We start from the raw sequence: 17,497 nt of genomic DNA on the forward strand, positions 1-17,497 counted from the left end.
AGACAGCAAAAGAGACACAGATATAAAGAACAGATTTTTTAACTCTGTGGGAGAAGGCGAGGGTGGGATGATTTGAGAGAATAGCAGTGAAACATGTACATTGCCATATGTGAAACAGATGAACAGTCCAAGTTTAATACATGAAACAGGGCACTCAAACCCAAAGCACTGGGACAACCCAGAGGGATGGAATGGGGAAGGTGGTGGGAGGGGGGTTCAGGACAGGGGGGACATATGTACACCCATGGCTGATTCATGTCAATGTATGGCAAAAAACCACCACAATATTGGAAAGTAATTAGCCTCCACTTATAATAAATTAATTAATTTTTTTAATTATCTTGTCTCCTTCCTCTATGCTTTCATACATCCAACTATCACTGAAACTCTACCTCAAGACTCAAACTCAGGATCTTGTCAATGTTCAATGGCCACTTAATCTTCTATTATACTGAGTTGGAATAGACAAACACAACTTATCATTGAGCCTGAAATTCCTATATTTTTAGACTAATATCACAGTGCATATTTGCTTAATGACTGACTCTTAATATAGGTTATTTTAATAGTCTGGTAATACTAGGGAATATCTCAGGCAACATCCTATGAGTTTCTTAACGTGAGGTTTTTAAAGGGCAAGAGGTTTTCACACTGATAAAGTGCATTTTAATTCCTTATTTTTCATTCATGGTTTATCTCTATAATGTTTCCATTTTAACTCAAAACAACTCAGCAAGAAAGGTGGGAAGGGTTTCATCATCCTTCCTTTACACAGAAATGATGGATCAGAAACTTTAAATCAAGAAAATGTGTCAGGTGAGAGACTGAAGAATGTGCCAAATTGTTGTACTTCCTATGATGCTCCTTATCTGCAGACTCCAGACACCTGCCTTCAGCATCTCACTTTCTGTAGGCAGTGATTAAAATTAAACATTCTTGGTATGTGCATAAAGCTGACTTCTACTACATGGATCTCAGGGTCCCTGCACAAAGATCAACAGAGAGCAAATTCTGAAAACAATAGAAAGAGTAATGAAAAAAATTAGATTTTACTTGGCGTCGTGTTAGTCTCAATAACAGGGAGGGAGAAGGGAGTTTGACTATGCTTGCTTATATTCTCACCTCCAGTGGACTCATACATTTATTTATATATATTTAATATTTATTTCTAGACAAACTACCATTCTTTATTAGTTTAAATATTTAGAAGCACTCACAGACCTTCACTATCTTGGATATCTTAATTTTTTTCAGCTGTCTCTGAACTTTATGAGGTTTTAAAAAGTACTTATCACAGGATGACTTTTTATTCATCCTGTGGGTCTAAGAATATTGAATGACTATCAGTATGTATTAGCCTTTGTGCAATCAGCCCTCCTGTGTGCCATCTACCAGTAGGTTTCTCCCATTCCCCACATCCCCCAACTCTCATCCCCAATACCAGTATTTGTATTTGCTGTCTACAGTCTAAATGGACAAGAATATTTATGAAATGAAACCTTTATGATGTCACTCCTTAAGAAAGAGTGAGGCATTCTTTTCTGTTTGGGATTTCTTCCTTGGCTCCTCCATCGGTGTCACTGAGGAAACTTCAGTTTCTCCCAGACACAGGAAGGTAGAATGAGTAAGAAACATATTTGCCTATTTAACTGACAAAATGAATGACAACTTGTCTACATCCAGAGTATTCTATATAACTGCATAGTCTATTATTGAGAAGTTAGGATATTTCAGAAATTTTTTAGGCTTAAAAAAATGAAACTCAACTATTGTCTTTGTTTCCTTTGCCACAACCTTAACTGAATTGTGTTGCTATATGAGAAATATAGATATTAAATTATATTAGTTAATTTAATTAGATACAATGCAAGGTGAGTGACGTGAAAGTAGCTCAGTCATGTCCGATTCTTGCGATCCTAAGGACTATAGCCTGCCAGCCTCCTCTGTCCAGGGAATTCTCCAGGCCAGAATACTGAAGTTGGTAGCTGTTCCCTTCTCCAGGGAATCTTCTCAACCCAGGGATTGAACCCAGGTCTCCCGCATTACAAGCAGATTCTTTACCATCTGAGCCACCAGAGAAGCCCACAATGCAAGGTAAATATTTACAAATGCTTTAACATAAGTGTAAATGCATTGTAATAGACTACAACAAGTAAACAAATTTTTCAACAGTCATATACACTGAGGGTCCCTGAACTGTGCAGTTTTTATTTCACATTTAACAGAATTTTGAATCAGTCTACTTGTTTCTGTCCTTAACTTTGTGGAAATGTTGCATACCTCAGTGGATATACAAATTAGTAGATTAAAATGATTCCTAATATACAACTATTTTTCCCAGGACGTAACATCCATGTGGCATTTTTATATTTGAATCTATATATATATAGATTATATACAGATAATTATATATAGAAGCTGTTTGTATATGTATCTTTTACTTTTTCTCTATCACAGCAGATGATTAAAAAAATATGAAATGGAAATGAAGAGAATGGACAGGAGGAATGATTAGGGACTTTAGGGACTGTGATATAAAATTCAGCAAAAGAAGTATATATGAAAGTAAATTTATTGTAAGAGTATGCAAGTATACAGGCACTGCTATGGCCTATATTTAAGTACTTTTCTGCATGCTTGCTTCTATGAGAATTAACTCACCTAATCCTCATAACAACTGCATTAGGGAAGTACTTCTATCACCTCCTTTAAAAATGGGAAAATTGAGGAGCAGGTATTTAAGGAAATGTTAGCCATGATTCAGTGTTAGATGGCTGCACTAGGAATTTAACCCACATAGACTGTCAGCACTCTTGCTTACTATGCTGTTTAGCATGGATTTGATGTGTGTTTCTGTCAGTATAAGATATATGTATATATGCAAAAATGTACATCTTTGTACATACGCTTTTGTGAACACACTTGTTAAATTTTGTCTGTTCATAATAATTTGGAACCTCAAAATGCATACTTCTGTTCTATATATACTGGCATCAAACATTAATGTGGAATAAACAGTGATGTGTTTTAAACAAACGTAGAATAAACATGATCTTAGTTTATACTAATGAAAACATAAGAGTTCAGATGAATAGCGGAAAAAAACCTCCTCATTCTTTTGCATAGCAAACATTATTTAGGATTTTACTTGAAGACATTTCCAAAAAAATTTAAACTGCAGTACATCCATATTTAGAGCAAGGAATATTTTTGTCAAGAATTGGTAGTAACTATCGGGTTGAGAGACAAATAGCTGTCACATTTGAGATACTTAAAGGAGATGAAATTTACCATAATTACCTTCAGAAAATAGAGTAAGTGCCACTAGACAATATATATGCAGCCAGAGTGAAGCTTAATATTCTAATTTTTTCATTACATGAGAACTTATTCACTGTTATGATTGGTGGAAATAATGGTATAAAGTTCTTCACTCCTGAACTTCCTGAGGCTATTTTCAGGAAGAAATGAACAATCAATCATCCTTGGAGTAGCATAAATGCTCAAATATCAGTTAGAGAGTGGTGGGAAGACAGAGTGGAAGGGCCATATAATTTACTAGTACGAGGGCGAAGGAGAGAGGGAGTTGGGGAAGAAGGTTCCAGAGAGGAGATGAAGCTATGCTGAAACTCGATAATAGGTTGTTCCGTAGATGGACAATAGGGAAGCAAATATCCAGCCCCTTCCACCGGGGGAAAATAAATACAAAGAAAAGGAAATATATGCATACAAGGCACATACTAAAAGATGCAAGTAGTTTGCTGTGACTATAACACAGGGTCCATTGGATAAAGGGTGAGATAGAAGTCTCTATCAATAGTCAGTACCTTGATCTATAGATTTTCATCAATTATATTAAGAAATTTGATTTTTAACTTGGAACAAGGGTAATTTTCATTTAGCAAAGAACAATCTGATGGAGAAAGCTTGGCAGATGAGATCTATTTTTTTTAATTGTTGCAATGATGGGATTATCTCAGCAGTACAATATACACATGATGTGAATGGCTGTGACAGTCTTCACATGGTTGCCTCTTCTTCATTCACATCTCAGCTCAGGCTTCTCTTCTCAAGAACCCTTCTTGAACAGCCAGTCTAACTTGGTCAGTCACCAGAACATACCCGTGTTTTAATTCTCTGCATTGTAACAATTGTTTGCTGAATAGTCATTTAATTATTGTTCTCCTTAACTAAATAAGTTCCCTTTGGAAAGAAGTGATATTTTTTCATTGTTTTAAACTAGGACCTACAGTAACTGCAAAATACTTTGAAAGTATTCTGCTCAATAAATACTTTTTGAGTGAATGAGGGAAGAAAGTAAGTCAGTGGCAAAAGAAGAGGAAAGTAATAGGTATTTGAGGAACTTCATTTGATAAAAAGAAGGAATGAAAGAGATTTGTGCTGACTTTTTTTTTTTTTTTCCATTTTATGCCTGCTGACTGGATACACTGTGGACAAATCAATTGGGACAGTTACATAGAATAGTACTGGTTTCAGGATGAGTATAACTTCCAAACTTTTCAAATTTTAAATTATAGGTAAGAAATTTATCTCTTTGGCTCACTGGAGCTTCTTAAGAGTAATATAAAGATTTATATTTCTATCTTAAAGAATCCTCCTGATAACTTTGCTTTTCTTTTCCTCAGGACATGAACCTCAATTGTTCCTTGTGGCAAGACAACAGCATGTCGGTGAAACACTTTGCATTTGCCAAATTCTCTGAGGTCACTGAACAGTGTTTCCTTTTATTTACCCTCATCCTACTCATGTTCTTAGCATCACTGACAGGCAATGCTCTCATAGCTCTTGCCATCTGGACCAATCCAGTCCTCCATACCCCCATGTACTTCTTCCTGGCCAACTTGTCTCTCTTGGAGATTGGATACACTTGCTCTGTCATACCCAAGATGCTACGGAGCCTTGTGAGTGAGGCCCGAGGAATCTCTCGGGAGGGATGTGCTACACAAATGTTTTTCTTTACATTATTTGCTATAAGTGAGTGCTGTCTTTTGGCAGCCATGGCTTTTGATCGCTATATGGCCATATGCTCCCCACTTCACTATGCAACACGAATGAGTCGTGGAGTGTGTGTCCATTTAGCAATGATTTCTTGGGGAGTAGGTTGCATAGTAGGCTTGGGCCAAACAAACTATATTTTCTCTTTGGACTTCTGTGGCCCCTGTGAAATAGACCACTTCTTCTGTGACCTCCCCCCTATTCTGGCACTAGCCTGTGGGGATACATCCCATAATGAGGCGGCAGTCTTTGTTGTGGCCATTCTTTGCATTTCCAGTCCATTTTTATTAATCATTGCTTCTTACGGCAGAATTCTAGCTGCCGTGCTGATCATGCCTTCCCCTGAAGGCCGCCGAAAAGCTCTTTCCACCTGTTCTTCCCACCTACTGGTAGTAACGCTCTTCTATGGCTCAGGATCTGTCACTTACTTGAGGCCCAAGGCTAGCCATTCACCAGGGGTGGATAAACTACTGGCCCTTTTCTATACTGTGGTGACATCCATGCTCAACCCTATCATCTACAGCTTACGGAACAAGGAAGTCAAGACAGCTCTTCAGAGAACTCTGGGCAAGAAAAAGTTTTGACTCATGAGTAGATACCAGAGGAACATACAAATTCCTCTTTGCAAAAAATGCACACTCGACCTAAAAGGAAAGAAGAAAGGAAGGAGGGAGGAAAAAATATTGTACTTTTCAAACTATTTTGTAAGAACATTCTTTAATAACAGTGATTGTAACAATGATTGTAATTTTGGAAACAGTTCTCTTCCCATAGCTAAAGTTCTGACTGCCAAATTCTAGAAAGAAGTTGGCTATTAAAGAATTTAATAGGAGAGTCTAATACTAGACAGTTTTTCCAAAATATTTCAGTTTAAAAGTATAGGTCTAGAGTCTAGATTGCCAGATTATATCTCAGAAGCTTGGCAAATTCTCACCCTATATTCTTAGGCATTTTCTAGCCCCTGAGGGCCCATCTGACTTCTGCTCTGGTCACTAGGGTCTGTCCCATTAGACTCCTAATTCCCTAGTAACTCTGTGACATGTATTACTTAATTGTTGGTACATTCTATAGAGTTAAAAAAATTTTTAAGTTGTGTGTGCTATAAAAATATGTAGACATCAGAAAAAGTAAACTCTTAAAGTCAGAGGTATTTGTTGCAGAATATTAAAAGAAAAATATGAGAAATTTTTATGGAGAGCCCTCATGGTCAAAGTGTTTTTAGAAATAAAGAGAAATCACATTTAAATCCAAGGATGGAAGATGAAAGCTGTACTAAAAATAATTAATATAAATAATTGCATTTAATACAATATTTAACATAAATAATTAAATAGATTTTTACATAGTTTATAAAATTTACATATGTGCAAATGAATCCTAACTGAATGTACTTGGAAATCACCCAAAAACTTGCTCTTAAGAGAAAAGAACATGGCTACAACACAATCTAGTAGCTCAAGGCATCTGTTAGATGTGTTTCCTTGGATTTGAACATCTTGTCCTCAGGGAGGTGCTATGATCTATGAGGGATAAATAACTACTCGTACAGTAGCTATAATATGACAAAAAGTGGAGGACTGTGCTGCTACTATGACTTAACTTACAGTATCAGAAGAATAAGTCCTGGGAGAATGATGTATGGTATGGTGACTATAATTAATAATACTGTATTGTATACTTGATATTTGCTAAAAGAGTACTGTAGATCTTAAGTGTTCTTACCACACACATACATAAATGATAACTATTTGAGGTGATGGGATATGTTTCTTAACTTGATTGTGGTAATCATTTCACAAAGGACACATATCAAATCATGTTATATACTTTATATACAATTTTATTTGTCAGTTTTATCTCTAAAAGCTGAGGGGGAGAAAGACTGTGAAAATTCTACAGTCAGGGTATAGTAGTGATGTTCACTAATGACAAAGATGTGTTTTACCAGATATATGCATTTTACCAAAAACTATCCAATTCATTGTTGACCAAAACATAATACATTGTGGTTATTATTTATGTGTGTGTACAATAATTAAGAATGGAAATAATCTGGATGTGCAAAAATAACCACTTAACAATTATGCTATAGAAATAGGCAGGAATTATATGTAGGCAATAGAGATTATTACTTTAAAGTGTACTTATTAATCTAGAAAAAATTAATGATTTATTAAGCATTAAAGCAAGTTAATAGCAATCTGTATAAATTTTAATATATGCTTATTAATCTAGAAAAATTAATGATTTATTAAGCATTAAAGCAAGTTAATAGCAATCTACATGGCATTAACATTTTGTTAAGTTTTATAAGTTTGAAAAGATCAAAAACTTGACAACTTACATGTAAAAGAATCAGACCATTACATCTAATCACACCATATGTAGAAATAAACTTACAGTGGATTAAAGTCCTAAATGTAAGACCAGAAACCATAAAACTCCTAGAAGAGAACATAGGCAGTAAGGTCCCTGACATCACTCTTCACAATAATTTTTGGATCAACTCCAAAGGCAATGGCAACTAAAGCTAAAATAAACCAATGAGATTACATCAAATTTAAAAGTTTCTGCACAGTGAAGGAAACCACAACAAAATAAAAAGGCAACTACAGAATGGGAAAAGATATTTGTAAATCATATACCCAATGGTTTATCCAAATAATATCTAAAATATACAAAGAAAACTCAATATAAAGCAACTCAATAACAAAAAAACAAACAATCCAATTGAAATATCCTCCTGCTGATAAGTCACTTCAGTCGTGTCCGACTCTGTGTGACCCCATAGACAGCAGCCCACCAGGCTCCCCTGTCCCTGGGATTCTCCAGGCAAGAATACTGGAGTGGGTTGCCATGTCCTTCTCCAACGCATGAAAGTGAAAAGTGAAAACAAAGCCGCTCAGTTGTGTCCGACTCGCAGCAACCCCAGGGACTGCAGCCTACCAGGCTCCTCTGTCCACGGGATTTTCCAGGCAAGAGTACTGGAGTGGGTTGCCATTGCCTTCTCCAATAAGGACCTACTGGATAACATATGGAATGCTACTCTGCAATATTGGAAAAGAATCTTAAAAAGAACAGATATATGTATATTATAACTGATTCACTTTGCTGTACAGCAGAAGAAACTAACACAATATTGTAAATCAACTATACTCCAATAAAAATTCATTTAAAAAAATCTACGACAAAAAGTAAAATAGAATAAACCTAAAAATAGGATGTGCCAGTCGGACTGTGAAGAAAGCTGAGAGCCGAAAAATTGATGTTTTTGAACTGTGGTGTTGGAGAAGACCCTTGAGAGTCCCTTGGACTGCAAGGAGATCCAACCAGTCCATCCTTAAGGAGATCAGTCCTGGGTGTTCATTGGAAGGACTGATGCTGAAGCTGAAACTCCAGTACTTTGGCCACCTCATGCGAAGAGTTGACTCATTAGAAAAGACCCTGATGCTGGGAGGGATTGGGGGCAGGAGGAGAAGGGGACGACAGAGGATGAGATGGCTGGATGGCATCACCGACTCGATGGACATGAGTTTGGGTAGACTCTGGGAGTTGGTGATGGACAGGGAAGCCTAGCGTGATTCATGGAGTCGCAAAGAGTCGGACACGACTGATCGACTGAACTGAACTGAACTGAACAATAGAAGAGATTTGCTACCAACCCCAATTCAGTAGGTAACTAATTATACACAAGAAGCATTTCCATAGAGAACCCTGTCCCAAGGAAATTTCTCTGCTAACTCATCTGGGATAAGCATAAATGGACTGTTTAAAAACAACACTCCAGAGTCTTAGAAATATAATAAAATAACACACTCACAAAGCATTCTTGATATTAGCCACACTGTCTTCCTAATCTTGGCTTTTTTCTTTCTGGCAGCATTGTATCAAACTGTAAACTCACAACTTCTGAAGCTAATTCCTAAATAACCAACTGCATACTACACTTTCTCTCTTTGAAAATTTGAAAAATTCAAGTGTGTGCCTTCCTAAATCCTTTTTTATTAAGTAGCATTTATCTAAATAAGGTAAGTAAAAAGACACTTATCTTTTAAACTATGCATTCTTAAGGACTGCAATCTGTGTACATCACAGTACCTAACATATGTAGGGAAAACAGACAGCATTTCATTTCTGAAAGACGTCTTGAAACTTTGGAAATAACTAGTTTGGTGCCTATAAGAGAGCAGCTAGATTTCTCTTTATAATCAGTCTTTCTCATTCTCTCACTTAAACCAAACTTAAATGCATGTAAATTTTAATATACAGTAAAGCTGACAAATACTAAATACCTGAGTGAAATGTGAAGTTTTCATTCAGTCAGGCGAGTATTTTTAATACACAGTCAAAATTTGATGAGTTGACTTATCCGCAAGTTTCATCCAGATGTTTTAAAATCATATTAAGAACTTTTCTTTCTTCTCTAGTATTTTCCTACACATAATAATCACTGTAAATATAATAAAATATTCTGTGATGAAAATTATGTACAAAAAGATGCACTAGGATGAAAATGTTAGTGGAGATACAAAGGAAAAATCAAAAGAAATAGTCCGATGCTTTATTAAAGTGATTTTAAACATTCATGGATAAATAGATGTCTATATAGTTAAATAGTGATGAAAACTCACTGGAAGTAGATCAAAAAGTAGGATTAAAAAGTCATGGAATCCAAGAGTTAACAGTAACGAAATATGAGAATGGCATGGAAAAGATTAGAGATCTAGTATACAATCCCAGAGCTTAATTGTACATCTTGGAAACTTGAAATCCTGAATCTATAGTCTTATAATCTGTCTATCTCATTGAAGGAATTCTCACTTTCTGATCTTTAGAACCTCCCTAGTCACTAGTAGACATTAGTGATGAATGATTAATAATACCTTGAAATATGGGTACTAAAGTTTCCTTTGTCAGAGGACTTGGGAATAGTTACTAGATGATTTAATAGGTATAAAATGCTTCCTGTAGAGTTTGGCACACAGGGCTCATTAAGTATTACTTGAAACTATTATTTTATTTTTGTGTTACACACATCTGACCTAGGGATAGTGTGGAATCGAAGAGTCATAATGACATTTTAACCCTGAGTAGCTTCATGTGACACCTCACAGGAAGGTTTTGAGGATTTAATGAAATAGAAAATGTGAAAACTGCTTTGCAACCATATAAATTAATCTGTTGTCCCTAAACCAATAATTAACTGTCAACGTAACTCAGAATTTTGTCACCAGGATACATGACTCTAACTTCCCATCTGAATATCTCTCACTTGACAGATTACAGACTTCATGAAACACACTTCATGAAACTAAAGGAAAAGTATTTAAAAATCTCATTACATTATTAACTTTCTCAAAGTATTGCTTTACTCAGCTAGCTAATTTTTGTTGTTACACTATGCCTCTTATCTTAAAAAATAATTTTAAAGGAATATAGCCTCAGGATGTAAAATAATTTACAGTTATGAATAAGTCCCTGATGCTAAATTGTAATAGAGAATTTTCTCCTGATCCAGTTTCCTGGACATAAAGGTTGCATTTGTAGCTAAATACAATTAAGTAAATCATTGATAACTGTCCAAAGTCTCATAAAAACATGATAAGCTCACTTGATAAAGAAAAATTCTTACAAGACAGATAATTAAAATTTAAAATAAAAAGTCAAATGCCAAGTTTGAATGAAGTAATTATGCAAGAAAATTTACATCCCAAAACAAATTTTTGAGTATGAGAAAACATATGTCATAGCTAAATTCTCTCAGTTTATACTTCAGGAAACTGGCATGAAAGTGTTTACATTTCTTGCTCAATTCTAAATTACGTAGATGGATTTTAATAAAACCAGCCTTCATAGTCCCCATGGGGATGATACAATTATTCAGCTGTAATAATATACTTGAATCTGGAAAGCCTATCTTGATAAGTCTTACAGTACTAGGTTTTGTCTGACTCCTTTTGCTATTGTTACCTCAATATTTTTATTTTTCTTAATATTTCAGTACTGGCTTGTATTAATAGCATAGTGTTTTCATAAAACAACCATCTGATTCCTAGGCCCCAAGCCACATCTACTCTATCAGACACCTGGATATAGAAACCAATAAACTTTAATTGCCTCTTCAGCTAATATTTATGCAAAAAAATGTATGAAAATCATTACTTTGGAATATCTGAAACAGTCACTTCTTGGCATTTAATCCTACCAGTGGCTCAGCAATAAAGAATCTACCTACAATGCAGGAGACCTGGGTTTGATCTCTGGGTTGGGAAGATCCCCTGGAGGAGGGCATGGCAACCCACTTCTGGTGGGCTACAGTCCATAGGGTCGCAAGGAGTCAGACATGACTGAGTGACTAAACAACAACAACTACATCCTAAGGATACAGTTACTGTCATCTTTATTATACAGAGCAGGAAATTCAGTTTCAGAAAGGCTGGTTTACTTGCTTTGTTTTGTAATGTCATGAAAAGCAATTAAATCACCTGGTGTCACATATTTTAAGTCATCACCTCTACCCAATTTACAGTAGCCAGTCTTCTGTGACCAGATGCTTAACTGTGCACACTGCATAACTGTGTTTTGTCATTTCTCAAAACCTTTCTACCTTCCCTGCCACTTCCCTGCCATAGGTGAAACAAACGGAAAATAATGGATCTGAAAAACAAAAGCCATCCCGAAGAATTTTTTCTACTAGGCTTTGCTGACCGACCTTGGCTAGAGCTTCCTCTATTCATTATTCTGCTTATAACATACCCCATGGCCATGATGGGAAACATAGCCATCATTCTGGTGTCCAAGTTAGACCCCCATCTGCACAGCCCCATGTATTTCTTCCTCACCAACCTCTCCTTTTTGGACATGTGCTACATGACAAGCACTGTCCCTCAGATGCTCTTTAACCTGGGAACGTCTAAGACAATCAGCTACATGGGGTGTGCAGTTCAGCTTTATTTCTTCCACATAATGGGGGGCGCAGAATGTCTGCTTTTGACTGTTATGTCTTTTGATCGCTACGTGGCCATCTGCAAGCCTCTACATTACACCCTCATCATGAATCAGCGCATCTGTATCTTATTAGCGGCCACTGTGTGGTTGAGTGGAATGATCTTTTCTGTCTCAGAGGCCACTCTTACATTACAGTTACCACTGTGTGGTCGCAATACCCTGGACCACTTGCTGTGTGAGATTCCTGTTCTGATAAAGACTGCCTGTGGTGAAAAGGGTGCTAATGAGCTCACACTCTCTGTGGTATGCTTTTTTTTGTTAGCTGTACCACTATGCTTAATTCTTGTTTCCTATGCTTGTATTGGACATGCTGTATTTAAGATTAAATCTTTGGGGGGAAGGAAAAAAGCCTTTGGGACGTGTTCTTCCCATCTCATTGTAGTTGTCTTGTTTTATGGTCCAGCCATTAGCATGTACCTTCAGCCCCCCTCCTCCTTCTCAAGGGACCAGCCCAAGTTCATGGCTCTCTTCTATGGAGTAGTGACTCCTACACTCAACCCTTTCATCTACAGTCTGAGGAATAAAGATGTAAAAGGGGCACTGGACAACCTCATGAGGAGCATTTTCACTTCCAAGTGAGAGTTGGCAGACATCAAATGAAATTATTTAACCATTAGGTTAGGTATAAAGACGTTTCTTTAATAACTCATTCTTGTCTCCTACTTCCTCAGTTCATGTTAGATGTCCTTTTTGCAAAATATGTCACATTCCTCATATTCTTCTAAAATGGTGTTAGGCAAGGGTGATACTTGGCTAATATGCACCAGTAACAGCACCCTTTTATTTGTGCAATCTATTAAAAATAGTTCTATTCTGGTGGGTAGGTACTGAAATCGTAACTGTGCTAAGTAGTAAAAGAAAAGAAGGCAATACTATAAATTATAAACTCATTTGTTTAAGCTAATCATCACAGCAAGCATTCGCCAGTGAACTTCCTTGATTGAGTCACCTAAGAAACATCCCGACACTCTCTACAAGATTGGCCATGTCTAAATGGGAGCATGGCACCACTGTGAGGCACTCTACACCTTAAATCAACCATGAGTCTCATAAGTTTATCAACTTCAACTTAGGTAGATGCTACTGCTTCTTTAAAAACACATTGTGACTCTTCTTTAACAAACAAGTGAACAGTGTTTTTATTTTGCCTTAAAAATGTATCATTAAATATTAAAATAAATAAAATATATGGGAAAGGCATTGGTAAGTTTCTTAACATTCCTTTTAAATACCATAAGGATGTGGAGAAAAGGGAACCCTCTTACACTGTTGGTGGGAAAGCAAACTACTACAGCCACTATGGAGAACAGTATGGAGATTTCTTTAAAAACTGGAAATAGAACTGCCATATGACCCAGCAATACCACTTCTGGGCATACACACTGAGGAAACCAGATCTGAAAGAGATATGTGCACCCCATTGTTCATCACAGCACTGTTTACAATAGCCAGGACATGGAAGCAACCTAGATGCCCATCAGCAGACGAATGGATAAGGAAGCTGTGGTACATATACACCATGGAATATTACTCAGCCATTAAAAAGAATTCATTTGAATCAGTTCTAATGAGATGGATGAAACTGGAGCCCATAATACAAAGTGAAGTAAGCCAGAAAGATAAAGAACATTACAGCATACTAACACATATATATGGAATTTAGAAAGATGGTAATGATAATCCTATATGCAAAACAGAAAAAGAGACACAGATGTACAGAACAGAATTTTGGACTCTATGGGAGAAAAAGAGACACAGATATACAGAACAGAATTTTGGACTCTGTGGAAGGGTGGGATGTTTCGAGAGAACAGCATGTATATTATCTATAGTGAAATAGATCACCAGCCCAGGTTGGATGCATGAGACAAGTGCTCAGGCCTGGTGCACTGGGAAGACCCAGAGGAATCAGGTGGAGAGGGAGGTGGGAGGGGGGATCGGGATGGGGAATACATGTAACTCCATGGCTGATTCATGTCAATGTATGACAAAACCCACTGCAATGTTGTGAAGTAATTAGCCTCCAACTAATAAAAAATAAATGAAATAAATAAATAAATAAACATTAAGGTGAAAAAGAAAAAAAAATAAAATAAAATAAATACCATAAGCATGAGCTTTCTGAATCAATGAGAGGAAAAGGTACTGATAGTAATGAACCACAAGGTGGAAACATACAGGGGTAGCCTGAAATGCTTTTTGAAACTGTGCAAGAATCATTATGAGAAAGAAACAATTTGTATTTCTAGAGTGGAAAGCAGCTTGATTACTTCAAACAATATAAGTATCTCTTTGATGCTCAGAATCTGTATCATTAAAAGTTAAAAGTGCTAAACTTAGTTTCAGGACTCACACCCAACTTAACACTTTGTCACAAAATTAGTTACATATTTTAAAACAAATTAAATGCTTTTGTAATTATTCAGTATAGAATTAATATGATGAGAAATACAGCTTTGTAATGAAGAAATTAACAAGCATGAAAAATAACAGTGATATGAACTTTTCTGGCATGTTTTCTGGTATGATCAAAACCTAAGCAAACTATTGGATAGAAAATTGCATGTTATCCTGAACAAGAATCAATTGGAACTCATATCTAATTTTTTTTTACAAAGAACAGATCTTCTGGTGTTTGATCAAGGTCTTAAACTAAATAGATTTTTTGGTATGTCTAGTTTGGAAAAATTCTAAATAACTTTAAAATTTGACTGATGGCTAAATGCCAAAAAAAAAAGTTTTTAAATTTTACACATATACACACACAGAGCAATGAAATTTAAAATTTTGTGATGTTAAATGACATTTCTGATAATTTTTATTAAATATATCCTTTGTCTAACTTAGTCTTAAACATATAGGAATGTGTGAATATTTAGTTTGGAGGGCAAAACCCAGCAACCCAGCTTCGTGTCATAAGCTTAGCTCTAGAGACTGTTTTAGAGCTGTTCAGATTGCTTCCTTAAATTATCTACTACCTCCTAAGCCTGTAAACATGATTCATTTCAGAATTGTGAGTGTTTTCAAAGCTCTGAAATATCAGAACTTCCTAAAGAAAATGCATAAAGATTTTAAAGATAAGGAACATTGAGCATAGTGGTGGTGGGAAAGCCACAGATATATGCTCTAGACTACTTCACAGTAGTCGTACATGTCCAGTATATTCCAGCATGAAGAATATTCTCATTAGCCACAGAGAAGTTCTGTTGAAGGAAACACATTATATATGAAGGTTAGTGTACTCTGTACTTGATGTAAAAGCATGAGCAATCTCAAGATTGCCTTTTCAAGGAAGCTAATCAAAAAACTTTTCTTCTTTTCTCAGCCAAGCAAGTCTTTCCTGAAGAACAAAAGGAAGACGGCAAAGTATTGTAACCCCTAGTTATAAAAATGCAGACATGTATTTGAGAAAGGCTTTAAGGGAGAAATCAAAAAGGCTTAACTATGATTTGCTTCACACTAGAGGTGTCCTCAAATCTGCATAGCATAGTAACTGCAAAGCCTGCTTGGTTGCTTCAGATATTCTTCATTGCTTCTTAGGTTAAGCAGGTGTTCCATGTTCTTACCTACCAATACCTTGCCTATGATGACCATTATCTTATGAGCTATATGGCATTTTTACAACTATTTTCATCTCCTTTATACTTCTCACTGTTTTGAAAAATGAGAAATATAAGATGCTTACTATGGCTGCATTATTTCAGAGACCGTCTTAATTGATTCATAAAACTTATTTTCTTACTATCGATAATGGTATAATGAAGAAAATAGACCAAAATTCCTCTCAATATTAACCACTTTCAAAAAAGAATAACAGTTTTGGAGAAATGATTTAAAGTATCTCATTATGTGCTTAATTAAACCAAAGAAAACAAATTTTTGATGAATGATGCCTAAAAAACAAGAAATTAAAAGGTATGTTCTAGGAACTTCCCTGGGGTTCCCATGGTTAAGACTCCATGCTCTCAATGCAGGGGATCCAGGTTCAATTCCTAGTCAGAATTAAATCCCACACGCTGCAACTAAGAGTCCACATACCACAACTAAGAGTTCACATGCCTCAACTAAAGATCCCATGTGATGCAACTAAGACCTGGCTCAGCCAAAATAAGTAAATAAATAAAATGCTTTTTAAAAGTTATATTCTAGGTACTTTAAGATTACAAATATCATCTTTCCACAGGAACTACATCTGCTCTTTAATCAATTTTTAAAACAATTCCATATCTCATTTTCAATTAAGAAAAAGACGCTTTTGTTTTATTAGGTTTGTACCATTGGAAAAATCTAATATTGAGTTCAATCTTGATTTTATATAATTGTTTTCCCCACCAGAGAGTGATTGGTATTTAGGCAGTCTGTGTTTAATTCATATCTGCTACAATGAACTCTGTGACCTTATGATAGTACATGCTCAATAAGTGCTGAGAGAGTGAGTAAATGAAAGAGTGGCCAATGAATGGATGGATGGATGGATGGATGAATCATTGATGAAGAGATGCTCCATTGTACCATTAATGTCACAAGGATACAGGCTCACTCTCACCCCACTAGTCTCTTTACTGCCCCTCTTACATCTTTGTTTCTGAGAGTGTAGATTAGAGGGTTGAGACTAGGTGTGACAACAGTATAAAACAGGGCAATGAACTTGCCCTGATCTTGAGAATTTCCTGATGGCGGCTGGAGGTATATGCACATGGCTGGAATGAAAAAAAGGGATACGACCATAAGATGGGCTCCACATGTCCCAAAGACTTTCTGAAGTCCAGTTGTTGACTGCATCTTCAGCACTGCCCGGGCAATGGCACCATAGGAGCTGAGAATGAGGATAAGAGGTATGAGAACAAAAATGGAGCTCATGACCATAAGGGTCAGCTCATTAGCACGGGTATCAACACATGACAGTCGAAGTAGTGCTGGAACTTCACAAAGGAAATGGTCCACTTGGCGATGTCCACACAGAGGTACCCAAAAGGTAAAAAGGGAATGAAGTGCTGAGTTGGTGAAGCCACTTACCCAACAAGCCACAGCCAACAGATGGCAGAAACGAGGGTGCATGAGGACAGTGTAATGCAAGGGTCTACACACAGCTGCATAACGGTCATAGGACATGACTACCAACAGCACACATTCAGTGGTTCCCAGTGCAAGGGAAAAATAAAGTTGAATCATGCAACCAGTGTAAGAGATGGTTTTTTCTGGACCCCAGAGGTTGAACAGCAACTGAGGAATGAAGCTGGTAGAGTAGCAGAGATCCAGAAAAGAGAGATTTGAGAGGAAGAAGTACATGGGTGTGTGGAGATGGGAATCCAAGTATGACAAAATAATGATGAACAGGTTGCCTGTCAAAGTCATGAGGTAGAATATCAAGACAATCACAAAGAGAACTACTTCCAGATGGGGCCAATTAGAAAAACCCAGTAGAAAAAAGTAGTCTTCAGAGCTTGCATTTATTTTTTCCATTATCATTCAT

At 36.4% G+C, this 17,497-nt stretch overlaps 3 protein-coding genes across 3 annotated transcripts; 2 read left to right on the top strand and 1 right to left on the bottom strand.

The window, feature by feature from the left end:
- Positions 1-4,649: 4,649 nt before the first annotated feature.
- Positions 4,650-5,600, top strand: OR5V1 (olfactory receptor family 5 subfamily V member 1). Its single transcript, XM_065913256.1, has one exon. It carries the CDS (start codon positions 4,650-4,652, stop codon positions 5,598-5,600), a length of 951 nt encoding a protein of 316 aa, XP_065769328.1.
- Positions 5,601-11,667: 6,067 nt separating this feature from the next.
- Positions 11,668-12,603, top strand: LOC136151777 (olfactory receptor 2B11-like). The gene has a single exon (XM_065913179.1). It carries the CDS (start codon positions 11,668-11,670, stop codon positions 12,601-12,603), a length of 936 nt encoding a protein of 311 aa, XP_065769251.1.
- Positions 12,604-16,566: 3,963 nt separating this feature from the next.
- Positions 16,567-17,497, bottom strand: LOC136151584 (olfactory receptor 2J3-like). Its single transcript, XM_065912827.1, is given in 2 exon segments — positions 16,567-17,481; positions 17,483-17,497. Coding segments are annotated over 2 exon segments (930 nt in total).

Source organism: Muntiacus reevesi, chromosome 20, assembly GCF_963930625.1.
Source record: "Muntiacus reevesi chromosome 20, mMunRee1.1, whole genome shotgun sequence".
NCBI classification, from domain to species: Eukaryota; Metazoa; Chordata; class Mammalia; order Artiodactyla; family Cervidae; genus Muntiacus; species Muntiacus reevesi.

What these genes read in the sequence shown, in the direction of transcription:
- OR5V1 (XM_065913256.1), top strand. Translation starts at nt 4,650, where the DNA reads ATGAACCTCAATTGTTCCTTGTGGCAAGACAACAGCATGTCGGTGAAA.
- LOC136151777 (XM_065913179.1), top strand. Translation starts at nt 11,668, where the DNA reads ATGGATCTGAAAAACAAAAGCCATCCCGAAGAATTTTTTCTACTAGGC.